This window comes from Gorilla gorilla, chromosome 7, assembly GCF_029281585.2.
Source record: "Gorilla gorilla gorilla isolate KB3781 chromosome 7, NHGRI_mGorGor1-v2.1_pri, whole genome shotgun sequence".
Classification (NCBI taxonomy): domain Eukaryota; kingdom Metazoa; phylum Chordata; class Mammalia; order Primates; family Hominidae; genus Gorilla; species Gorilla gorilla.
Window position 1 is genome coordinate 28605721 of NC_073231.2, and position 27052 is coordinate 28632772.

Genomic DNA, 27052 nt, shown 5'->3' on the forward strand with positions numbered 1-27052 from the left:
TATCTCTGGACCAGAAAAAGAAATGCAAAATTATAGAGAAAATGCTACTATTTTAAAGGAAGGTAGAACAGCAACAAAATGAAGAATAGACATAGAGAGGGGATTTTTAAAGTTCCAGTTAGATGTTAGGAAACTCCCAGATGTATCAGTGAAAAGTAAGTTCAGCAGTTAGAAGGTATGGGTTTTTAGATTGGGAAAACTATACATAATGATTTAATTTGGCCCTAACTTTCTGAAAAGCACTGAGTCAATGTTTATCAATAATCTCAAGTTGATTTACCCTTTTTAGCTAAATAATAGCACTTCTAGACATTTATCCTGAAGTCACCAGAAATTCAATTAAAGAAATATACACAACCACACATTACATGGACACTCAACACACACATAACATATGTACAAAATATGATATTCTAAAGTCATTAAAATTATGTCTTAATATTCAATGTCATGAGAACGTTTATGTTATAGTGCCATGAAAAAAAATATAAGTTTCTTAAACCCTTTGCCCAATAAGGTTAGCTTTCCTTTTCTGCATAAGAAGATGAAAATAAATTGTAAAAACGTTAACAGAAGTTATTTCTTGACGTCGGATCATTGGCAGTCAACTTTTTTCCCATAATAAACTTGTGATATTATAATTATGAAAATCTACCATATTCGTCAGAGAAACATTGTTATTGTATAAGGTAGAACTCAAAAAGTATACCTCAAACATACTTCATATGTTGTATAGTTTGGTTAAGGCCAGCACTGTCAAGGTTATTTAAATTTCTTGTACATTTCTTATACATGCACATTTCTTTACAATTTTACATGCATGTGCATATGTGTGTGTGCAAATGCATATGAATTTTATAAGAATCTTGAGGCAGTTAATATTATCAGCATCCCCTGTTGACTCATGAGGAGACTGAATGTTAGAGAGATTTGCAGTATCTTGGTTTGTAGGACTTTTCCTGGTGCTTTTTAGATTCTGTGTTCACTGTGACAGTATCTCAAAATATGTACAGAATACTGATATATGTCCTAAATATGTGGATTTATTTCTATAAGGATACTGAACAACAATCGTAATGGTCCAGTTTGGTGAGTATGTAGATATGCACGCAAGCACCTCAGTCTCAGTTCACACATTCCCACTGCTTATAGGAGCACCAGGGGCAAACAGTGTCCAGATGTGAGTCCTCAATGAGCTATAACCACAGCCATAAATATCTCTCAAAGATGAGGAACATTCTCATGATGTTGACACTGCAATTTTTTGACAATTTCCCAACACTCTCGAGGAACATTCTCATGATGTTGACACTGCAATTTTTTGACAATTTCCCAACCCTCTTAAGAAACATTCCCCAATCTCACACGAAAAGTGGGGGTTTTAATTTTCTTGTTCAACTTCTAAAGAGAAATTGGAGAAGATAAAACTGGACACTGGGGAGACCACAACTTCATGCTGCGTGGGATCTCCCAGCTACCTGCAGTAGCCACCATGTCTTGGGTCCTGCTGCCTGTACTTTGGCTCATTGTTCAAACTCAAGGTACGTACCATCACACCAGCATTTTACATAAAAGTCAAATTATTCGATGAATGTTTAAAGTGCCTTTTGAAAAAAAATGGCATATGTTTTTACGGTCGAAACATCACTACCATTTGCATTTTGGTATATTTTCTACCTCTCTGCAAAAGCAAACTATATATACATACGTATGTGTATCTTTTTGAGTGAGGATATTTTAAACCACTATATGAAACATGGATTCTAAAATTTGTCGTATTTTCTCCAGTTGTTATATATTTTAACAAATTTTATGTTTGTACAATATTTTCCAAAATAGAGGAACAAAAAGCTAATATTGTTCCATTCATTATGTCTTCTCTAGTAAATAAAATTTTATTAAGATCTTCATGAATCACGGCTGTTTAAAAAATCTGCACTTTGGGATATTTCCTTGAGAAAAATTCTTAAAAGCAGAATGACAGGGTCAAAATGACTAGTTCTGGAAAAGGAACCCTTTTTGTCTTTGAGATTGATTATTGATATTATTGATAGATGAACCATTTTGATGACACACTATACACACCCTACAAATAATTTTCAAGTCACTGGTTATTTTACTAGTGATCACATAATAAGCATGTTAAAAGCCAAGCTGTAAACCTACGTATTTCCATGTATAAACACATTTGTGCTAAACCCTATATTGAAACAGGTAAAGTACATAGCTGAGGAGTTATCCAAGCTCCCCACAAAATTCCCACTTGCCTAAAAGTTGCCGTGCAAAAGCTGCACACATACGGCTGGCTCTAGCCTTCATATTCTTTTACATTTCCTCATTGTCCATCACCAATACTATACCCAAAAGAAGGATAAAATGGAGTAATTATTATACTAATAATTATGCGATATATACACACAGCTTACTGAAGTCTTTTCAAATTCAATTATTCGATCCATATAAACATATAAAGACAGGCTTATAGTCAACACTTTGTAACTTGCATAATGATTTAGTAAGGATGTCTCTGGAACTGTATTTCTTATTTAATAACCCTACTAGATCTATTTTCTTTTCTAAAACACACCATCCCAATGACAACACAGAACTAACTTCCTGGCCAAAAATCAAATCCATGTATTTAAGACAACTTCCGAATCATAGCTCTGCTAGGATGAAAGACAGGGAAGAGTTTAAAATAGAATGAGGGCTAAATCATATATAATTGCATTATTAAACAAAAATCAGATATAATACATTATAATTGTATTATTAAACAAAAGAAAACATTAAATGACCAACTAAACAACTGTGCCTGTGCTGTTGGATGAGAATTAATTGTACCTAAAGAGAAGTCAAACAACATGTAATGAAATAGAATTTGATTGAAATAAAAAAAAATCTACATATCTTTTTTCCCCCATTCCTCAGAGGTCTCAAAATACTCATAGATACATTTCTAGAAAAGTGAAACTTGTTTCTATTACTATTGTTCTTACAATATTCTGCTGAAAAAGTCACTGAAATACTTCTGAATTTGATGATAGTCTACGATGCCCATAGTGCCCAAGTAGCCCTACATTTTTAAACATTCCTCCCTATTACTTTAGATAACCCAATAGTTAACAATGAAAGCTATTATTTTGGAAGATATTCATTAGGTTGCAGTTAACTAGGTAATTTTATACCTGGTAATGTTCTTATGTTTACCCATACACAATCTTATCTGGTAAATTATTCTTCGTTCAATCTCACAACTTTCTGGAACTTCCATAAAATCTTACCATCATTGTTAATAGTGCATGAAACAATCATTTTCAAACAAACTTGTACTCACTGAACTGCTAAGCGAAATGAACTTCAGCATTACATTTGTATTGCTTTATGTGTATAAAACCACGCCAGAAGTTTCTGGGGGAAATGGGAGGGATTGCAAGAAGGTTTTACTTGGTGTTCTGCCATATTCACCAATCTACTGCTCCTTGTCCTTATATGATCAGCCTTACCTTCTGCTCCTCTATCTGACCTATCTGTGTTGGCTTAACACCTCCATTTGTCTTCTAGATCTTATCCCTTCTCATACAAGGACATTGACCTAACATTTTCCCTCCTTCCTACTGTATCTATTCCATATTCTCTATGGAATCATTCCCATCAGCATATAAAAATTATCCCAACTTAAAATGAATATCCTTTTTCTTTCTCTTCTGCCAATTAACATCCTAAATTTTCTCTCTCCTGCCGGGTCTGTCCCACAGACCCTGGCTGACCGATGAAGTGAGTACTCAGACACAGGTATGCAGTGTAAGAGCAGCTAGCTAGAGCTGCCTGGCCCTAGTGGCCAGAGAGCAGCTGTTATGTTTTGCCAGGCCAATTGATTCTGGTTGGCTTGTTGTTCCCACAACTCATCATATTCTGTCCACCAGAGGGGGTATTGACTGGTCTCTAAAGTTGTTTTAGCTAGCACTGACCAGTCCCATGGGGTCATATGGAAGTTGTCTGCTATGGCCTCAATTAATCCTTTCATAAATCGGCCAGTGGCTCTGTTTTCTCTAATGTTTTTCTTATTTCTTTAGAAGTGTTGAAAGCAATGAGTTCACGTACCTGATTGCCTTGTTGATCTTGCATCACCGGGCAGGTCAAGAGCTCCCTTCTAATTCCACTTGCCTAAGACAGGGTCCCATAATAGTAGTGTATCCCTTGTATTTTTTCCAATATATTGGGAGAGAGGGCTCAGGGAAAATATTTGTCTCCTCTGTGGCACCTTTACTCGGTAACGGCGGGGCTGAGGGAGAAGGAGGAGGTGGTAAGGTAGATGATGGTTCTTCCTCCCTTCCCTTTTTAGGCTCTTCTGTGTAGAGTGGGGACAAAGCAGCCCTGACTAAGGCCCATAACGTTAAAGATGTTACTGGGACCCGTTGCCCTTGTGCATGATGTTAAGATTTCTCCCCACTTGTTCCCAGAGCTCTAGGTTTGGCAAGCCTTCTTCTGGGAACCATGGGTTATAGAAAACAACAGTTTGCATAAGGTCCCTTAATTGCACCTCTGAGACACAGGCTCTGCTAGCTTTAAGCAGCTGTTTCAATACTTTTATATACTGTTGCTGTTGAGCTGATAACTGTTGTCCCATGACAAAACCCTAGCTTGAAAATCCCCTCAAACTTGGAAATCCCCAGCAGGCACCAATTACTTACTGCGCAGTCACTTCACTTCATTCTCGAGGATTTCGTCACAATCTGTTGCAGCATTCCTCACACAGGGCACCACCTGCCGACTCTGTCCTGCAGACACTGGCAGATGGATGAAATGACTATTCAGACACAGATATGCACTGTAAGAACAGCTAGGTGACTGCCTGGCTCTGGTGTCCAAAGAGCAGCCCGGAGAAGCTGGAGCTGCTTGCTTTTATTCAGTGCAAGCACAATGCCAAAAACCTGGAGCAAAAACAAACTGTAGGTAATTAACATTTATTGTTCCCCTTTCAGGGAACGTCAGGTGTGCGGATGATCAAAGGTCAGTTCCAGGTCAACATAAGTAGATGAGCCTGTTTAAGATAAATTCCCCTACACTCCCTGGTACCTACTTCTTGCCCTCTGCCTCAGGGTTATAGAATAGCTGCCTTCAGTTATTCTTCCCCGAGGCTCTGCAGAACCTTGCGAACTTTCAGAAGGTTTGCCTCCTTTCCCTATAGTTTTTCCCACCACTCTGACCAATCCCCAACATTCCCTTTTGCATAAAAAATCTTCAAAGGTACTGTCTATACACTTTCTCTCTAGTTAGTCTCACCCCATTCTCTTCTATCCTACTTCTACAGAGTTTTCATCTCCAACACTCCACCAAGACTGCTCTTACGGCTTCAAGGATGTTAAATCCAGTGGTCATTTTGGGGGCATCATATTCTCATGTTTTTCCTCTCTTTCTTTCTCTGCCTTCCTCTCTCTTGCCTTTTCCATGGCATGAAACACACCATTTCATTTGGTGAACTCCTACCTCACACTGGCCTCCTTTACTGGTTCCTCCTCTTCTCAATTTCGTAATGTTGGAATAGCCCAGGGCTCAGTGCTTGATACTCTTTTCTTTTGTAGCAGCGTTCAGTTATTTGGTGATTTATCTAATGTTTAGCTTTAAGTACCATCCACAAGAGGACAACTCCCATCTTTTTGCTTCCACACTAAAATGTATACTTTATTTCCAACAAATCCACTTAGATGCTGTTTCATGGTGGGCAGGTCTATGCAAACCTGCCCCAAAGCCCAAGGAAGCTGAGATGCCAAAGAAAGAGGCTAAAAGATCCAGTTTCTTAGAAAGCAAGTTTTAATAAGGACTTACAAAGAGAAGCCATGTCTATGTCCTGAGTGGTGACGAGACAAGACAGATGGTGGATCCCTATTCCATTACTCTCCAGATCCAGGGCCTTTATACTGTAGGGGAGGGGTGGTTCAGAAGAGATGTATGGGACAATTGAGGTATGATAGCATTACAGTTGTTTGACCTAAGGGCAAGGTTTATGATAAGTACCTGCTCTTACACAAGGAAAAATGGATACACTGGAAATCTTAGAGGGCTCCCAGAACAGGGATTAATCAGAAGCCAACTTGCCAGATTAGCATCCAAGATGGAGTTGCTTTGGCCTCTACAGATGCCTAGTAGACATCTCAAAACAATATACCCAGAACCTTTCCCACATATCTGTTCTTCCTTCACCTTTCCTCAAGTCTGTCAATGGCAATTCTGTTTGCTCAAGGCAAAAATATCGAGTCATCCTTGATTCCTCTCTTTCTCTCATGTTCTATATCCAATCCTTCACCAATTCTATTGATTTCACCTTCAAAATATATCCAATATTTGACCACACCTCACTGCTTCCACTGATACCACTTTCATCTAAGTCACCACCACCTCTCTCTTAGATTACTGCAATATCCTCCTAAATGAGCTCTCTGATTCTACACTTGCCTCTCTGCAGGATATTCTTGACAGATCAGACAGGGCAATCTTATTAAACAAAAGTCAGATTATGTTACTTCTCTACTCCGAACTCTCCAGTGGCCCCCATTTCACACAGAGTAAAAGCCAAATTTTCTATCAGGTCTTGCACAATCTATTCATTTCCATAACCAACCTACTTGCATATTCTATTATTCATTCTTCTCATTCCATTCCAGCTAGATCCCTGTGGTTTCTTAAATGCACTCTCTATCCAGGATCTCACATTAAAACCTTATTACTAGCTGTTTCCTCTATCCGGAACTCTTTGTTCCCAAAGAACAATATGGTTCAGTCCCGCATCTTCCTGAAGTCTTGGCTTAAAAGTGATCATCTTGATGTGACTATCATTACTTCCCTATTGAAAATTGCAACACTCACCTCTAATCCAGCATTCACAATCTCCTTTACTCTGATATATTTCATCACCATAGCACTTATCATCTTCCAACCTGTAAATAATTTTTCATAATGTATGCTTCATATGTATAAATATATGTAATATAATATCATTTCCCAATAGAATGTAAATTTTATAAGAGCATGGATCAATGTCTATTCTATTATTTTATTTAACCTGACAGCCTCAAACTGTGCGTGGCCTAAAGTCAGCATTCAATAAATATTTGTCAAATGAATATTTCAGTTTTCACATAAAAGAAATATCAGAGAAGGTAAGTTGCTTACTGTCTAGAAAAGAATAATACTTTTACATTATTTTTTCTTCTATGTGAAAAATCAAATGTAGTGATTTGAGACATCATAGTTAAAATAAGAGTATAATATTGACCCAATGTCTCCATTTTTAAAATACATTTTTGAGTATTAAGAGGTTGAAATTTCACTCAACCTTGTTTGACTATCATTTTGATAGTCATTAAAAAGACACTGTTGGGATGGGCACAGTGGCTCATGCCTGTAATCCCAGCACTTTAGGAGGCTGACGCAGTGGATCACAAGTTCAGGAGTTCGAGACCAGCCTGACCAACATGGTGAAATCCTGTCTCTACTAAAAATACAAAAATTAGCCAGGTGTGGTGGTACGCAGCTGTAATCCCAGCTACTCAGGAGGTTGAGGCAGGAGAATCGTTTGAAACCGGGAGGCAGAGGTTGCAGGGAGTGAAGATCTGGCCACTGTACTCCAGCCTGGGTGACAGAGCAAGACTCTGTCTCAAAACAAAACAAATCAAAACAACAATAACAAAAACAACACTGTTGGATTTGGTTTTATTTTATTTTTTTATTTGTTTTTTACTTTATATATCTTGCAAAGGTTTTTGGATAAATCACATTGTAATCTACTCTTATAAAGTTTCCCCAAAGCCAAATAAGGTAGATAGAACAAGAAGTGAGGTAGGAAAACAGATATTTTGAGGGCTCTTCCAAAATTGCATGATTAGTGCTAACGTTGGGACTAGACATTATTAAAATTCATTCTCATTCCAAGCGCATGGCTTTTTCCACTAATGGACTCATATTCTCTTTTAATAAAAGATCATTTACTCATACATTTCTAGATTTCCTGTTTTAGTATGTGATGAGTCCTTCTCAGGACAGCATTACAGCAGAACTTTGGGAGCTGACTAGCAGGGAATTCTTGCTTTGTAATTTCCTTTCATTTTCCGTATCAGCCAGGTATAAAATCTCCTGTTTTCCCTAAGATCACTCTGTCATACTGAGTGGAAAACTGTCTCTAAGCACAGATACTTATGTATGAAAATGTGAGCATTCAGACATAAGACTGACCTTGTATGAATGACTGAATAATTAAAAGAAAAAATAGAAAAAGTATGCTGCCATCTTCCTAATAGGGTACTAAATAATTTTATATATTTTATCTTATTCAAGTTTTACACTAACCTATACCTTAGATAATAATCTGGTACAAAGCTGAAGTGACTTCTACGAGGTTATTTAGCTAGGGCATAAGACCACATCTTTTGGCTCCAAGATAATTTCTTTTCTACTATTTGTAAACAATGAAAATCTGTCTATGCAATGTAATTTCAAGTACATCAAGAAGAACATTGTGTCCATAAACAATCTTCCTGCTTCCTCTCTGAGGCTTTAAAACTTTCAAAGAGAGGCCAACAAAAACTTTATTTCTTTGAAATCTAAAGTCTTGGGGGAAAATGCTGAGAGAAAAAGCATCATGGCTTATTGACACACTGAGGAATAAAATTACTGCTAGTAGAGTCTTTCCTAAAAGTAAATGATTATACACAAATGAAAAACTTTATTTTTAGAGTATATAATCAGGGGTTGTGCTTCAGAGGGAAAAGGGTATAAAAAAGAAAAAGTCTTGGAGGGCATAGAGAGAAAAATTCACAATTTTTAAGAAGACTCTAAAGCAAGAAGGAAATGGATTACTACAGGCAGAATTCTAGGCTCACACACCCCTGTTCTTAATCCATAACCTGTCCTTTCTGGGCATGGTGGTCCAGAGTTTGCATACACTGAGAGATCATCTGAAGAACTGTTTTGTAATCTTCATGTCTTTTCAGAATAGGGGGAGGGAGAGTTAAAAAAAAAAATCCTTGTCATCAAAGCTGAAGAACGAGAATTAACTAGTTATTCATAATGTTTGCTCTCTACATAGGAATGTAGTCTTCACTGCTCTTTCAGCAACCCAAGAAATGAAAACAAAACACAACACGACTAAAACCAAAACCTTTAAATCTTTTATGTGAATATTATTTCTCTTTCTCTAGCAATAGCCATAAAGCAAACACCTGAATTAACGCTCCATGAAATAGTTTGTCCTAAAAAACTTCACATTTTACACAAAAGAGAGATCAAGGACAACCAGACAGAAAAGCATGGCAAAGAGGTAAGCAAGGTGAATGACTGTGGTAGATGTTACAATCATCCAAAGAGACAATAAAAAGCCTTTTCACTAACAGAAGTGATGTTAGAGTTACCATCTAATAGTTTCATATTGAAGCCCATGTATACAACTCCCCTTTGTTCAGGAGACAGCTCACAATTTCTCAGAATGCTGCTATGGTTAAGCAGCAGAGAGTCAACAGCCTCACTTGATAAGAAAGGATAAAGCTGCTTAGACATTTCTCTTAAGCTGGAGAGTGAGGAGAGAAGCCCAGGAAGGTCAGCCATCTTTAACGGAGATGTTGTTCCTGGCAAGCCTCACCACCCCTTTTCTCCAGTGAATTGTCTTTTTCCTCAGCCATTTTGTCAATAGTGAAAAATTAAATTTTATATCAGTAGTTAACATAATATTTTATTATTGATTAAAGATACCAATTCTTTGACTATTACATTGTTGCAAGTATTTCCCTCATTTTGTAATTGTTACCTAATTCTTAGTGGGTTGAGAGTTTTGTTTTTTTTTTTTTTAGTATTTAATTTAATGTATTTAGTTTGGTTTTAAAGTAAGAAAAATACACACCTTGTTTTGATTCCCTGGCTGATCCTGAGACAGTATACTGTACATTAGGGCAAATGAGAAGTCCCTATCTCACATATTAAAGCTAGTTTAATCTATAAGTGTTATTATCACATAATTGTACTTTTTGGAAGTCCATGTTAGTGCATAATTTTTTTGTCTTACATATTTTAAAAACACAAAAGAACTGCTTTTATCCTATATGCATTTGTAATTGTTCTTCTAATACATACTACATATATCATTATAATTATTTTAGTTATGCTTAGAAATATAAATTGTTTGATGTAATTAAATGTTTTCAGGAAAGGTATGAACCTGAAGTTCAATATCAGATGATCTTAAATGGAGAAGAAATCATTCTCTCCCTACAAAAAACCAAGTAAGTTATACCTCCTAAAAGTCTAATCACTGGATTAGGTTATGAAATTGGGGAGCAATCTTTTTGAGGCTCCATTTAGTGTGGTTTGACATAGAAGACATGAGGCATTTTGAGCTTTAGATGATATTAGTTTGTGATAAAAAGGCTGATTTCCTAGGAGATTATATACAAAGTGTAAAACAAAAGGAATGGCATATATAAATGACTTTCTTCCTTGACCTGGGAACTTACTGAACTTCTTTTTCTACTCAGATAAACTCAAGACTTTGATGCAGCTTTCCATTCTTTTATGAGAATATGTGTCCAAGGCTGATTCAAAATGCATGGCCTAGAGATAGATTCCAGGGGATGGGGTTCCTCCTAGTTCTACAGCAGTTAATAAACTTCTCCCTGAATGCAATGGGCCTATAAGCATATTTGTGACCCAGCACCCTTCAAAGGTTTTGTGGAGGTTGTGTCCTTGGTGCAAGAAATCTCAAAATTCCAAATTTGAAGATAGGGATCTGCAGATGGGAAGAAGATGAGGGGACTTCCTCCCTCAGATTTAATAGGAAGAACTAACTCTCTGATTTGCTTCAGCAACAGAGCGCCAATGTTGGAAGAGGATTAGTAGGTCAGAACCTTAGCTATTTATCATTGTAGACACTATCACTATTTTAGTGCTGAAGTTCAGGAAGTTCTGCCTTTCTTACCATCCTGAGTGGTCCATGCAGCTCTCTGCTCTCTACAGGCACCTCCTGGGGCCAGACTACACTGAAACATTGTACTCACCCGGAGGAGAGGAAATTACCACGAAACCTGAGAACATGGTAGGGTCCGAATACTTTGTGGGTCTCTTTTGAGTTTTAGATGTTATTAGTTTGTGCTAATGTTAACTAAGATCTCCAAAGGGCTCAATTATTTTATAAAATTCATAGGTCCAAGAACAACTTCAAAAAATAATCAAAGGACTTGAAAGCAAGGTGCTTATCTATGATCAATGAGACAACAGTTTGGAAAATCACATTCAGCTTTTAAAACATAGGAGCAGCAGAAAGCTTCCAAGTGTCACATTTTTGGAAGCAACCAAAAGTCCACTTGTCCCTAGACCATTTTATCCATAGGTTAGAAAAGTTCTTCTCTATAGGTACTTAAAACCTCATGTCACTATTTACTATTTTTTGGAGATACATGCATTTATCCTGAGGTCAGCAATGAAATATCAATAATTAATATTTTTATATCTGATTAAATCATCATCCCGTAGACAATACCAGGGCCAAATGTCAGACATTAAGAATCATGGCATAGAATATCATGAAGAGAATACAATAAATCTCAATCAAGAGGTGTTCATGTTCCCAAGCTAAGAGAGCTTCTCAGAGCCATCCTACAAGTTACCCTAAACATGCATTTCTCTATATATAAAAAAAGACTTCTGCCACAAAATGGTTCTTTGTTCCCCATGCTCTTTAAAACTTATTTCACGAACATCTGAATTTTTGCTAACACTATCTTCAGCGGACAGTGTCTGATAAATTAATTTATGCTTAATTGTTAATAGCTGATGATACATTAATGAGGAATCTTCTCAAGTCTTCTATGAGAAAATGTTTATGTTGACGATATCTCTTCCAAAAAGGGAGAAAAGACCACAGATGGAATTTCATACCCTGAGGCAGGTCAATTTATTTTGCACTGGAGTTTTTTCACTACCTCTTTTAGATGACTCCACGTAAGTGGCCCCTTAACTTTGCTGATGTGGGCCAACAATCATGTCTGAATCTCTAATTGTAGACAAATAATTTTGTGTCTTTGAGGCTGATAAAGGGATTCCACTAACAGACCAATTAAAACAGTGATTAAATCAGTTAGTCTGAGGAGCTCAGGAGTGATAGTGTGAAATATCAGGGATTCCCTGGTCTAGAAAAATAGATGTCTCATTTTACTTATTTGTAATGCACAGTGCCTTTGGCACTCAGCACAGTGAAGCCAAATTCTTGAGCACTGACCCCCAAACCTGAGGACCCACTGGGAGTACTGTACATCCCAAGAGGACTGGCTACTTCTCAGAGAAAGCATTCACTTTCACTATGAGCCCACCTAGGTTTAACTTCCCTGGACTCCTCCTTAGTGTAAATTAATGTCAGAAAAACAGCTCAGCCACCAAATATAGAGAGTTTCCAGCGAAGCAATTCTGAAAACCTCAGAGGTTCTTGCTGTTTGTGTTTCTGAGGATTGGTCTGGCCACAGTCACTACTTGAAGAATTTTTACATATTCAAGATGGTAGCTTTCCTCACAACTGTGATACATGTATTCTCATAGTTTATACATTACACACACACTCACATACACACACACACGCACATTTCTGAAGCATAATTTCTTTTTTCCACTCCAGGAACACTGTTACTATAAAGGAAACATCCTAAATGAAAAGAATTCTGTTGCCAGCATCAGTACTTGCGACGGGTTGAGGTAAGAACTACCATCAAAATTACTCAAGATCAAGAAGCTTTTTGTTACACAGAATTAAGGGCTACTAGATATTGTCTTCTTACTATTTTGGTAAATTTTTCATTGCTGAAATGCTGAATATATGTGGTTAAAGTGAAGAACAAAGTATTACCCTGACAATCATTTCATAATCTGCTGCTCTAGGAGAAGTCAGGCCTAGCAATGTAAAACAAGAATGCTACACTCTGGACCTTGATGATATCTGGATCCACTTCTGTGTTTATCCACCCTACTCTCTGAAACAGTTACTTTCTGTTTTCTAAAACATTCTTCCCTGCAATTGTCACAGTTGAACTTAATTTTAGAATTATATGTGTTTCTGTTTACGTAGATAATTCTTGCCAACGAGAGAAAGTTTGGAAAGTAAGAAAAAGCACAAATAAGAAAATAACAGGCCGGGTACGGTGGCTCACGCCTGTAATCCCAGCACTTCGGGAGGGTGAGGCGGGCAGATCAGGAGGTCAGAAGATTGAGACCATCCTGGCTAACACGGTGAAACCCCGTCTCTACTAAAAATACAAAAAAAAAAAAAAATAGCCGTGTGTGGTGGCTGGCGCCTGTAGTCCCAGCTACTCGGGAGGCTGAGGCAGGAGAATGGCATGAACCCAGGAGGCGGTGCTTGCAATGAGCCAAGATAGCTCCACTGCACTCTAGCCTGGGCGACAGAGCCAGGCTCCGTCCCAAAACAAAAAAAAAGAAAAAGAAGATAACAACTACCACAAAAGTTGACCTCTGAGTGATCACTGTTATTAACATTTTGTCATGTTTGCACCCTTATGTACACATATAGACAAATGTATCTTTCACAGCGTTGAAATAAAAAAAAAACCACATTGTTCTTCCAACATGGCTGATAACACACATGACAAGTTTTTCACATATCATAAAATACCTTCAGGGATATAATATTGAACAGTTAAGTTGGATTGTAATATCTTATTATATGGATTCACCTTCTATTTATGAACTAATTATCATACTATTGTGATTATAGAAAGAGGGATTCTTTAAGCTACTTCTAATCCCAACGTGTTACTCTGGTTGACCTGCTGATCATTCATGTTCCCCTCTGGGGTTCTTGCTATCTAAACATTCCCTTACTCCATTTTCCATTATAGTCCTAGGATCTGCCATGAAATATTTGTTAAATGAATCAATAAACTATGGAAAAATATTTACCACGGTGCAAATTCCAAATTCTTTGGGGTTGCTTCATCTTTATAATTCTTGTTCAGAATTCTCTTGGTAAAGAAGTTAGGCTTCATTTTATATCGACAAATAGTGATTCTAACTTACATTACCAAAAGTTAGCTGAAAGGTCTATGAATGACACGGCTATGTGTGAAATTGGGATGGAGGGGCAGACATCAATCCATTCTTGGAAGCAAATATGACACTGTGTGTCAGGAATCCTGAAATATAAGTCTCTATATCTCCCAGAGGATACTTCACACATCATCACCAAAGATACCTGATAAAACCTCTGAAAAGCACAGACGAGAAAGAACATGCCGTCTTTACATCTAACCAGGAGGAACAAGACCCAGCTAACCACACATGTGGTGTGAAGAGCACTGACGGGAAACAAGGCCCAATTCGAATCTCTAGATCACTCAAAAGCCCAGAGGTGAATACAATTCCCTTACCTCATCATTTACTTCAATTATCTCAGCAAGGATAGGCAATATACTACTATTCTTAGAAATGAGCAGTATGTGTATGTGTCAAGCCTATAATTTATTTACTTATTCTTCTATTTTTCTTCTATTTTAGGAAAAAAAGTCTCCTTTTAAGCTATGGAATCTTTTAGGATAAAGATAATAATTAACAATGTTCTTTTATTCTTTGTAAAGAAAGAAGACTTTCTTCGGGCACAGAAATACATTGATCTCTATTTGGTGCTGGATAATGCCTTTGTGAGTATGAAACACAGGGGCCTCTCGGCCAGTTCAGTCACCCTTCAAGTTTACTTATCAAGCAAAAGCAAGCAACAAACTATTTTAGCTAATAATGGGGCATTTGTCCACCTGGGTGTCTTGGCTGTTTACATGCCTTGCCAGTAATAGTTATCCTCTCATCCCCTTTAATATCCATCTGCCACCAAAATATTTAGATATTGGCAATATACTTAATACCAGATAGCTACAGGCAATCAACCAAAAAAGAAAAATAAAAGGAACGCATTATTAAAATATTGCAATACTTTATATCTTAATATAAAATTTAATATATTTAATATAAATATTATGTCAATATAAAATCAACACAAAACTCTATATAACTTAGAAACTATATTGATAGATACAGAGGAAAATACTAGAATCTACATTTCTATCTAGCAAATATTGTTTTGTAATCAAATTTTAATCACATGATTCGGTTTAAAAACCTAAAAATTGTTAATTTGATGTATTCAACTTCAAAATGAAGAACACTAAAATTTTAAATGAATGTCTAACTTTTATCAAAAAACTCCTAACATTTGAAATAGAATTTGCCACAACGCAGTCTTACATTATTTAATTATGGAATGAATAGATGTTAATTGTAGTGAAATTCACAATTTTTCTTAAAATGTGAAATCTTATATGTCATCAGCTTTCTCAGTGTAATCTGCTATTTCACTATACTTTGTGTTTTGTATTTTACAGTATAAGAACTATAATGAGAATCTAACTCTGATAAGAAGCTTTGTGTTTGATGTGATGAACCTACTCAATGTGGTAAGACATTAGTCATGTAAACCTCATGTTTCTGCATACAAGCCTGGAACTTCCCTAAGATTTCGCCAACAAGAAGTTAAAAAGATCCCAAATGCCTTAAGTTAAATAGTTCAGGGAAATTTTAGCAGAACAAGCATCAGCATCAAGGTGAAATCACATGCATGGCAACAAACACAACTTTTAAAATTTTTACTTTCAAAATGGAAATTCATTACTTGTAGTCCATCACTTTATCTATCACTTATGGTCAACAAAAGCTCTCAGACACGAAAGGAATCCTGAACATTTTTATGAAGATAAATGCTCTTTCCACAGATTTATAACACCATAGATGTTCAAGTGGCCTTGGTAGGTATGGAAATCTGGTCTGATGGGGATAAGATAAAGGTGGTGCCCAGCGCAAGCACCACGTTTGACAACTTCCTGAGATGGCACAGTTCCAACCCGGGGAAAAAGATCCACGACCATGCTCAGCTTCTCAGGTGAGCACATGCTGGCCAGGTGAATGTAGGCAGAATGGATAGCTATCCCCAAGGTTCCTTAGCAGGGATTTCCACTCTGTAATATTTCCCTGATCAATTGTCAGAGTGCTTGACATTTTACCACTAGCAATTCACCTGTGACATTATTGGATCAATAATCAGATGACAGAATGAGCTCTTGGATATAAGATAACCATCTGTGGTCATAACACTAAGGAATAGTAGAAGTTTCTTGGGGCCTAGTGAATATAAAAAGGCTAGGGCAGCGAGGCAATTCGTTAACGTAATTAACAAAAGCTAATGGTTGCAAAGACTCAGATTGTGACAGTAGTATCTGACTTTTCATACAGCGGGATTAGCTTCAACAATCGACGTGCGGGACTGGCAGCTTCAAATTCCTTGTGTTCCCCATCTTCGGTTGCTGTTATTGAGGTTTGTAAATTTGTAGTAAGGCTCTCTGTGGTTCTGTATCCTCTGTGAAGGCCAGCATAACACCTTATATAGAATGAGCAAAATGAACGTTTGCTGAATCAATGAATCAAGGTAGAAATGAAACTACTGGTAGGTCATTGCACTGAAGATCCCTTGGGTTATGAAACAGAACATTTCCTTACATCAGCCTTGCTAGAACGTGCCATATCATTCTTTAGTTCATCTTAGAAAATCAGAGTAGGAATATTGGAGCAGAAAGGGCATCCAGTACCCTCTGTGGCCTGGGCTAATACTAGTCATCCCCAGTATCTATGGCCAGAGAGGCCAGACAAGGAAGAAGGGTGCATGCAGGTGTCGTATGGCCAAGCACTCCAGTGTCATAGGTATCATAGCAATAGGTTTTGGAGACCTCTGATATGGTGCCTATGAGTACTTCCTATGAAGAATGTAATTAATTCAACCATGATTTACTGGTAGCTTAGTATCCCTTAGTTCAACAAATATTTATTGAATAAAATGTAAGTATTCATAGGACCCAACCACTTTAAATGCTCTTTCAACATTTTGCAATACACAGTGACAGGGAAAGGAGCTAACGATTCACTAGTTTTCATCTCTTAAGCCATTTTTAAAGTACTGCACATTGGCAACAATTAAATAAAAAAAGAATAAATAAATATATCTACTTTTTCCAGGCTAAAAAAAAGAATAATGTGGCTCTTGTAGGAGTGATGTCACATGAGCTGGGCCATGTCCTTGGTATGCCTGATGTTCCATTCAACACCAAGTGTCCCTCTGGCAGTTGTGTGATGAATCAGTATCTGAGGTGAGACCTTGTCATCCTAAAAGGAGAGAGATATTTTCCAAATCTTTTTTTTTTTCTGAAGACACATATTATTCTCTATTGTTTAATTAAATATTAGATCTTGTGTTGTTCCAAAACAGATTTTAAAATTGTTTATAAAATACATACTAATCAACAGGATAGATTGAAAGTGTTACCCAAAAAACAATCTTAAAAAGTGTAGGGTAACATATTACATTCTTAACCTAGTCTTGGATTACAGTAATCTGCTGATATATGTTTCATAAAGACATCAAAAGTGCTATTTTACAAGTAAATTATGTTTAGGGACACTTGCAATGAATGTTTCTTTTCATATATATATATATATATATACATATATACATATATTATACTTTAAGTTCTAGGGTACATGTGCACAACCTGCAGGTTACATATGTATACATGTGACATGTTGGTGTGCTGCACCCATTAACTAGTCATTTAGCATTAGGTATATCTCCTAATGCTATCCCTCCCCCTCCCCCCACCCCAAAACAGGCCCCAGTGTGTGATGTTCCCCTTCCTGTGTCCAAGTGTTCTCATTGTTCAATTCCCACCTATGAGTAAGAACATGTGGTGTTTGGTTTTTTGTCCTCGCGATAGTTTGCTCAGAGTGATGGTTTCCAGCTTCATCCGTGTCCCTACAAAGGACATGAACTCATCATTTTTTATGGCTGCATAGTAGTCCATGGTGTATATATGCCACATTTTCTTAATCCAGTCTATCATTGTTGGACATTTGGGTTGGTTCCAAGTCTTTGCTATTGTGAGTAGTTTTCCAAATCTTTAAGAATTCGGAAGCAGTCTACAGATGTTGAATGCGCATATCTTTTCCCAAGGGTTGTGTATCCCATTAATTCAACTTCAAGTCTCTTGATGCACAAATTTTAAAAACTACCAGGGCTCATTCTTTAAGATTTCCAAATATGCCAAGATAGAGCTTGCAAGTTTGATGACCTTATAATTGTAACTTAAAATAATTCCAACTGAAAATGAACCCATAGTTTCTAAAAATATTAATCTCATTATGTTGATGACAGGATCTTCTTATATTCCCATCATCAATCAACTAATCAATCTGTTTTGCTTATTTATGAATTACCTGTGAATGCCAGGCACTTTGCAAAGACTTTGGGATAGAAAAATAAATAAAACATACTTTGTTCTTGAAATGCTCACAAAGAAGAAGAGAAATATTTCCATACAGCCCAGAAGCCTGCAACTACTTCCCTTCACTGGTTCATTATTATTATCTCTTGCCCCTCAATTCTCAATGCAAAATGAGTGGATAATTACAAATGGTGATGGCTGTCACTGCTGTCCTTTAGAACAACACTAAATGGCCACATGGAAATTGAAATCCTTCCAGCTCTGTGACTTAGGCTCTAGGAAAAAAAATGTCCAAATACCATAGTATGCATGCTCTACCACCCACCACATTTAATACAGGGCAGTCCTAAATGGTTGCCAAATTTGGAATTTCCATTGAGCTCGGTAATACAGTTAGATAAATCAGAGTCTCGTGTTTCTTTATCTTTATTCTGTGTTTCACGCAGAAGGCACCACACTGTATATCATATTATTTGAGTTTTCTTCTGATTACAGTTCAAAATTCCCAAAGGATTTCAGTACATCTTGCCGTGCACATTTTGAAAGATACCTTTTATCTCAGAAACCAAAGTGCCTGCTGCAAGCACCCATTCCTACAAATATAATGACAACACCAGTGTGTGGGAACCGCCTTCTAGAAGTGGAGGAAGACTGTGATTGTGGCTCTCCTAAGGTATTATTTATCAGAATTATTGGGGCAGAAGAATTATGCAGTTTTCTTTTTGTTTTCCAATATTCTTTTGGAAATTCTTTCTAAAGACAAACTTGGCATCATAGTTAAAAAGGAGATTTGTTCTTGTGTTTTTGCTACTGAATTTAGTAATCCTTTGAAAGGCATTTCAAAAACTAGGACGTGATTTTGACATAATTATATGAGGTTAAATGTAAAAAAGTAAATTGTTAACTATAACATGTCACTTACAATCTTTCCAAAACGTGTATTAGTCAGAAATCCCTAGACGACATAATGTCACAGTTGATCATCTGTTGAACAGTAACAATTAGAGATCTAGAAGTAAGTTCTACTCAGAGGGAGAGTTGGTCTTTTCTCATCAAGCCAGTGTGTAAACCAGGTTGTAAACAGAGAAGAAAGAGGAAAAGAAAAAATAATCACAAAAATCTGTAGAAAATGGGCTATTAACATAGAACATCCAGAATAAGCACTATAATTCTGCTAATTTATATAAATTAGACTCCTTCAAGGCATTTGTGTACTCTAAAGAATGCTGATCACTAGCAATCCCATTGCCTTCTAAAAGATATTCTGTTGCTCCACTGGTGAAGCGGGATGCAGTCCAAGAAGTATCCATTACTTAAGATGGCTCTGTGACAATGAACATGGCATCTAAACTCTCTATGCTTCAGTTTATGTATTCAGAAATTTTAGCTGGTTAGATTAGATCAGAAGACTACACAGCCTAACTTAGTCATTTGTGAAGAATATTGTAAACTTTCTGTTAATTATAAAGAGGCACGGAATTTTACAAAAGATTCGACATTTTATAATAAATTAGAGTTACGTTTATCTCGTTCTTACTTGCTTACATTCATCTGTGGTTTCTTGGGTGGAAGATAATTGAAGATACTCAAAACCTTAGGTACTTCTGGTTTCAGCACGTAAATGGTATGTATTTACAGAGAAGAAAGGGGGAAAGGATGAAGGAAGAGGCCAAGAGAGGACCATTGTATACACAATATGTAACATCTAAAATTCTTGAATTATGTCAGTCAACTCCTGTATTATTTTCATATCTTGTTGATATTTTTCTTATGTAATTGAATAAAACCAGAGAGTTCAGGCTTAGGAACAACTGAATTTCTAAATAACTGTTTTCTTTTCCAAAAAGTAGTATGTATACTTCATACAGTATTGTTTATTGAGTAATCCAATTTCTCATAGATCTGATATCCCAGTTTATTATTCCTAGGTATATAGTTAGGGGTTTTTTTTTTAGATTTTAGAAATAAGCTTTCTGTCTAGATATTTCTCACAGGCATCACACTATTTTAAAGATTGTAACTTGACAATGCGTTTTAATGTCAAGTCTCTTCATTGTTTTGTCGTTACTGTTTTAGTTGCAAATTTGCCCTCAAATACCATTGAGATTTGATGGAAATGCATTAAATTTATATTTAACTTTGAAGGGCACTGATATTTTTACAATATTAAGTATTGTCTTAAAAGACAAGTTGCCTTTAAAGTTTCTGAGGAAATTTATATATAAAGTTCTTCATGTAGTTCCTGCACTTTTGAAAGGCTTTCTAAATTATTTTCATATTTTTCTTTCTGCTGTATGTTCAATTTTTTTTAGTTTGGACTTACACATCATACATGTAGACAAAATTTATTTTTGAAAAATTCTTGAATAATTCTATTTCTCACCTTTTGAGACGTCTTCATTGCTGATAATATTTTGTTTTCTATTTTTCAATGTCCTTGGTCATTTTCACTGGAATTTGCCTATCAGAGTAATTTACCTTAAAAAGTAAACTTTCATTGCCATCTTGTGCCAGAATTCTATCACCTAGTCTATGGGAAGAAAATGTTGAACCCACCTTTTTCCATTGTGTGTGTGCTTTGAAGGAATGTACCAATCTCTGCTGCGAAGCCCTAACGTGTAAACTGAAGCCTGGAACTGATTGCGGAGGAGACGCTCCAAACCATACCACGTAAGACCTTTTGTTTTCTTTGTTCCAAAACGTTTTCTCACTTTTATTTCAGATTTGAGAAAAATATGCCACTGGGTTCTATAATACACTAAAACACAATGTATTTTATATTTTTCAAACGACTCAATTTTGGAGAGGAAAACTAGCAATCATTATGAGCATGACTAAGGATTGTAGACAAACACTCAGGAGAAAGTAGCTACTTTGACATTTGTGAGATTAGGGCTGCTGGAATCTATGCCAAAAACTGTTTAAATTCCCGTTAGAGAACGATGAGTTTAATACAAACCAAAATGAGAAAAGAAAAGTGTATTTAAAAACAGCCTCAGTTGATGAGCTCATTTTATTCTTGGTTAAAAGCTGATAGTTTTAATTTGCAAGGCTGTCAGAAAATCAATAGCATTTAAGAACATGCTATAAGATTTGACAATTTTACTCCCTTTAAAGTGTCTCAATGAGTTATAATTCAGGTAGTAGTTCTATGTCTTATACAATCCTATGTGAGCTGGGCTAGGGAACCCAGTTACTTGGAAAATGGTACTTGTTTCAGTGAAAAATAACCTCTAAATATAAAATGGCAACAAGAAAAATCAAAAATAGGGGAAAGACTCAGGATACATTTTCTTTACTCCTCTTTCCCAATTCTTTTCTGGAATTGAAACTGCAGAGACAGTATAAAGAAAATAATTGACTCAAGCACCATCAATTATCATTTCATTGGGAATGGATTGGCAAGGTCAAAGATAAGGACCAACGCTTGTTTATTTACCAAGCACCATTTAATACAGCCTACATGAATCATGGAGTGAATCCACTCTGCAGGGAATTCTGGAAACTGTGCCCAGGCCAGAAACATAGCATCACAAAAGAAAAAAAATCATCCAGCTATTTAAGGGCTTGGAACCCTAGGTGAACATGCCCCTTACTGTGCAAGATAGGCAATTTATACCATGGAAGAAAATTGGAGGTGGACTCAGGAAACTAAAATTCTAGTCTTTTCTGTCAAAAACTAGCTGTGGGACTTTAAGTCCAGATAAATTAGTTTTTTTCACTCATAAAATACAGCTAATGGTATAGTCTCTTAATATGAATTGTTATTCACATAATTTAAATTCTTTACATTTTCATTATCATTATTACATAATATTTTGTAACTTGTAATAACCCTGGCTTCCAAATTTTATTTTTCCTTCAATCAGAGAGTGAATCCAAAAGTCTGCTTCACTGAGATGCTACCTTGCCAGGACAAGAACCAAGAACTCTAACTGTCCCAGGAATCTTGTGAATTTTCACCCATAATGATCTTTCACTTGTCATTCTACTTTCTATATTGTTATCAGTCCAGGAAACAGGTAAACAGATGTAATTAGAGACGTTGGCTCTTTGTTTAGGCCTAATCTTCCATGGTTTTTTTTTTTTTTTTTTTTTTTTTTTTTTTAAAGATCATGAATTTGTGACTTAGTTCTGCCCTTTGGAGAACAAAAGAAAGTAGTCTTCCATCAAAGCACCTTAAAATGCACGGCTATACTATTCAGAGTTAACACTCCAGAATTGTTAAATTACAAGTACTATGCTTTAATGCTTCTTTCATCTTACTAGTATGGCCTATAAAAAAATAATACCACTTGATGGGTGAAGGCTTTGGCAATAGAAAGAAGAATAGAATTCAGGTTTTATGTTATTCCTCTGTGTTCACTTTGCCTTGCTCTTGAAATTGCAGTATTTTTCTATATCATGTCAAGAATGATTAAATGTAAATATTTTTCATTTTATCATGTATATCCTATACACACATCTCCTTCATCATCATATATGAAGTTTATTTTGAGAAGTCTACATTGCTTACATTTTAATTGAGCCAGCAAAGAAGGCTTAATGATTTATTGAACCATAATGTCAATAAAAACACAACTTTTGAGGCTTTTCTGTGTGGTCATTTTCAAAACAGTATTTTCAAGCTTCTTTTGTAGGTTTGTGTTAGGTGCTGAAGCTCACATCATTGGAAAATCATCGGTCTGGTAATTTGATAATATTGTCACAGATAGCCAAGCAATGCTATATGGACATGAGAAGAGGAGGTCGTATCATCTTTTCATGCCCAAAATGGCATGATGTGAGGCCAGTCACACAGGAAGACTAGGCTTCTTCCTGAGGTTTCTTTCTCGAAATATTTTTTAACAATTAATGAAAGTTACCTAAATTTCCACAGATGCCTATGCTGGGAGACTAGAAACTTAGACATATTTTTAAAGATTGGGCTTTGAAACCAAGGGCCTCCTGGGATGCCCTGCATGCCAGTGTTGGCCATCTCCCCCTTCATGGCCTCGATGTCATCGATGGGCTGGCACTGCCAGTGTTTCCTGTGAAGCTGTGTGCCAGGTGTGCGTGTCAGCCTGGCTGCAGCCCCAGGATATGCCTTGCCAAGATCTCCACTGCCCACGGGTTTGATATGAACTTCCAGCCAATTCTTCGAAGGAAAAATGGCTTCTTAGGGCATCCTTTCCACCCCACCCCCAACCCCTGACCTTGTGTTCAGGTAGGGGCTTCTTATAGCAACACTGACTGAGCTGCAGGGATTAAAATCAGTGGCATGCTGGAGACTTCTAGTACAGGCTTGTGAATGTCAAGTGTTAAACTTTAAGGAATATTGTGAGCTGGTTGCTAAACACAGCCACTACCAAAACCCAACGTGTATAAATTCATAAATAAATTCTGGCAAAAGCAAAGGAAATACTCAAAACATATCACTCCCTATTCTACTACATTTGACTCATCTATGCTCTATAGTTATTTAACTCTAACATAGTTATGTGGTGGAGATACTATATAACCGTGTGCTACTGACACCTCTTCCCTACTGTCTGACCAGTGACATCACGTTGCAGTGGTATATGACAGGAGGACTTTAGCACAGAAGAGCCAAATGCTACAAATCGAGGTTTGATTTATTGTTTTATTTATTGTCTATACTTAAGAAAGTGATGGAGTTTTAACTTAAAAGTAAGTCTTGTTTATAGCAATTAAAATGTGAAAGCATAAAATTTTGAAAGGATATTTTTTCATTATTTGAAAACTATCATCCAACTCAATAGTCACTCACACTTTTAATGAATGAGTGAAATTCTAATATATGTCTTTATTCTTTCAATTTTACTCATTAATGTAAGCAAAAATATCAATCAAAATGTTGGAACTATACTCGTTCATTGCTTGCCAGCATAGTTTGGCTAAGGCTTAATAGTTCAACAGAAACCAATGGAAGCATTCTGTTAAACTCAATTGCCTGTTTGGAATTATAGTAATATTGTATTTTTAATTATTATTTGAAAACTTCATGCTACACATTATATCACTGAAATTTAGAATAAACATAGTACTTATATGTACACACCCTTTTTTTCCCCAAGAGATAGCTTTTTTCGCATCAATAATTATTAATTATTAATTTTTATTTTTATTTCAATAGTTTTGGGGGTACAGGTAGTTTTTGATTACCTGGATAAATTATCTAGTGATGATTTCTGAGATTCTGGTACACCCATCACCTGAGCAGTGTGCAGTGTACTCATATATAGTCCTTTATCCCTCACCCTCCTTCCAACAATTCCCCCCAAGCCCCCAAAGTCTATTATATCATTCTTGCGCATTTGCATCCTTATAGCTTAGCTCCCACTTATAAGTGAGAACATACAATATTTGGTTTTCCATTTCTGGGTTACTTCACTTAGAAGAATGGCCTCCAGCTCCATCCAAGCTGCTGTAAAAGACATTATTCCTTTTTATGGCTGAGTAGTATTCCAAGATGTATACATACCACATTTTCTTTATCTACTCATTGGTTGATGGGCATTTGGGTTGGTTCCAAAAAGGGAACACTTTTATCCTGCTGGTGGGAATATAAACTAGTATAACTAGTATGAAAAACAGCATGGAGATTCCTTAAAGAATTAAAAGTAGGACTACCAGGGAGTCAGCTTTTAAAAATTTACCAGCATACCACTGATTACAGAACCTTAAACATAAACTTTTAAAGTTCCGTATGTAGCTACCTGCTCTAAGGTAGGCAAATGAATGTCATCAGAGTGGTCAGGGAATGCAGTAGGATGGATTCTATTAGCCTAAAAATATGATCACCACCCCTTCTCCACTGACTTCCTAGCCAATGAGCAAATATAGCTGCACAGTGTGGCCCTTCTGTCTTTCTTCCAGTGTTTTTCCTTAAAAGAATCCCTGGTTTCTTTTCTTTTTCTTTTTCTTTTTTTGAAATTCCTTTGGTTAGGCTTACTCCAGTCGATTGAACATGGATTTATAGACATAAATCTCAAAAGAAAGGAGTCAGGATTCTGATTATTTTCTGCCTTAAGAGAATACTCTGCCTGATTGCTTGAGATGCTATACAGATATGGGAAGGGAGGAAATAGGGTGGATCCTTTCTAATTCTACCTAATAGCATCCAACCACTGAAATCTGGTGTACATTTTGGAGCAGAAATGACACCTGACCCCAGGGGCTTTTAGTGTTGAAGATCCAAGCCCTTGCCTAACCCCAAATGTCCTACTCAATAAATTTCAATTTTGAAATGATTCCTCATGTGTCATGAAAAGATCCACTTTTTTAAGAAAACTGGCTTAGACATGTGGGCAATTTTTAAAGGTTGTGCATAATTAACATATCACCAAATAACTAATTTAAATGAAATGTTTTCAATTGAATTTAGCATGGATCATAGAATTATTTAGGGAAAAATAGTCATTTCTTTGATAAAAAAGTTAAATGCTATTTTTAGAAACCTCCAGAGGGTTGGTATGTTGGTAGACCAAACATCTGGATGGTTTGCTTTTGATGTTTGACAACATGCATGCAGTTTAACAGTTAAATGTGACATGACTTTTAACATCTAGCAATTACTTTTCAAAGGCATAATCATTTCCAACCAAAGCAGAAATAAAACAGTATTATTTATCTGTTCAATGGATAAGTTTTTCAAAGCATTTTTGCATCTTTTATCTAGTTTGATTCTTAGTGAAATCAATAAGAGACATATATGATGATAATCATTATTATTTAAAATTTATAGGGGCAGAATCTGTGGCCAAAGAGGTTGTTACACGATTTATCTAAGGTTCTATAGAAAACTTACGGCAAACACAGGCCAGGCACAGTGGCTTACGCCTGTAATGCCAGCACTTTGAGAGGCAGAGGCGGAAGGATTGCTTGAGCTCAGGAGTTCAAGACCAGCCTGGGCAACATAGGAAGACCCTGTCTCTATAAAATATTAAAATATTGACTGTCTGTGACGGTGAGTACCTGTGGTCCCAGCTACTTGGGAGGCTGAGGTGGGAGGATCATTTGAGCCAGGAGTTTGAGGCTGCAGTGAACCTGGAACTACACTCCAGCCTGGACAACAGAAAGAGACACCATTCCAAAGAAAAGAAAAAAAGAAAAAGAAAAAGAAAGAAAAGAAAAGAAGAGAAAAAGAAAAAGAAACCTATAACACAAATTCAGAGTCCTAAAGCTAGGAATTCTACCACTTATCCTCCATTCTGATGGAATTATCTCTTGAGATGGATGAACGCCACATATTAAAGCATTCAGGAGCCGCTTTATTTGTTGATACATACAAGGTGTCATAAATCCTAAGAGGACTGAGGATGATGTTAAAAAATGAAAGTGAACTTGAAGCATGAATGCCTGCAGATAGTGCTCAGTAATTTGCTTTCTAAAGAGACTGATTGCTCCTTGACCAAATTGCCTCACACTAGGAGTTCACTGTTAAAGTAAAAAATATTTAGCCTTACAATTTATATATAAAATTGAAATGTAATTAATTGGAAGAAAATTGAGTCCACACAAGGATAAACAAAATTTCCCATTTTTAGTGATTAAAAAGCACATATATTGAGTTTCTATAAACAAATAGATGTACTATATACTGGAAGCTTATTGAACACATACTGTATACTTTAGTAATGTACCTGGTGTATTATTCAATAACAAGGATAGAAGATATCTAAAGAATA

The 27052-nt window shown here is 36.4% G+C and overlaps 1 protein-coding gene across 1 annotated transcript; it reads left to right on the forward strand.

The window, feature by feature from the left end:
* The first annotated feature begins 1423 nt into the window (after positions 1-1423).
* ADAMDEC1 (ADAM like decysin 1) lies at positions 1424-22953 on the forward strand. The gene is made up of 14 exons (XM_004046789.4): positions 1424-1541; positions 9198-9316; positions 10195-10271; positions 11002-11080; positions 12653-12729; positions 14209-14395; positions 14622-14684; positions 15420-15491; positions 15807-15973; positions 16324-16405; positions 17101-17231; positions 18858-19035; positions 20947-21032; positions 22232-22953. Exons 1-14 carry the CDS (start codon positions 1454-1456, stop codon positions 22236-22238), a joined length of 1413 nt encoding a protein of 470 aa, XP_004046837.3. The 5' UTR covers positions 1424-1453; the 3' UTR covers positions 22239-22953.
* Positions 22954-27052: the final 4099 nt, after the last annotated feature.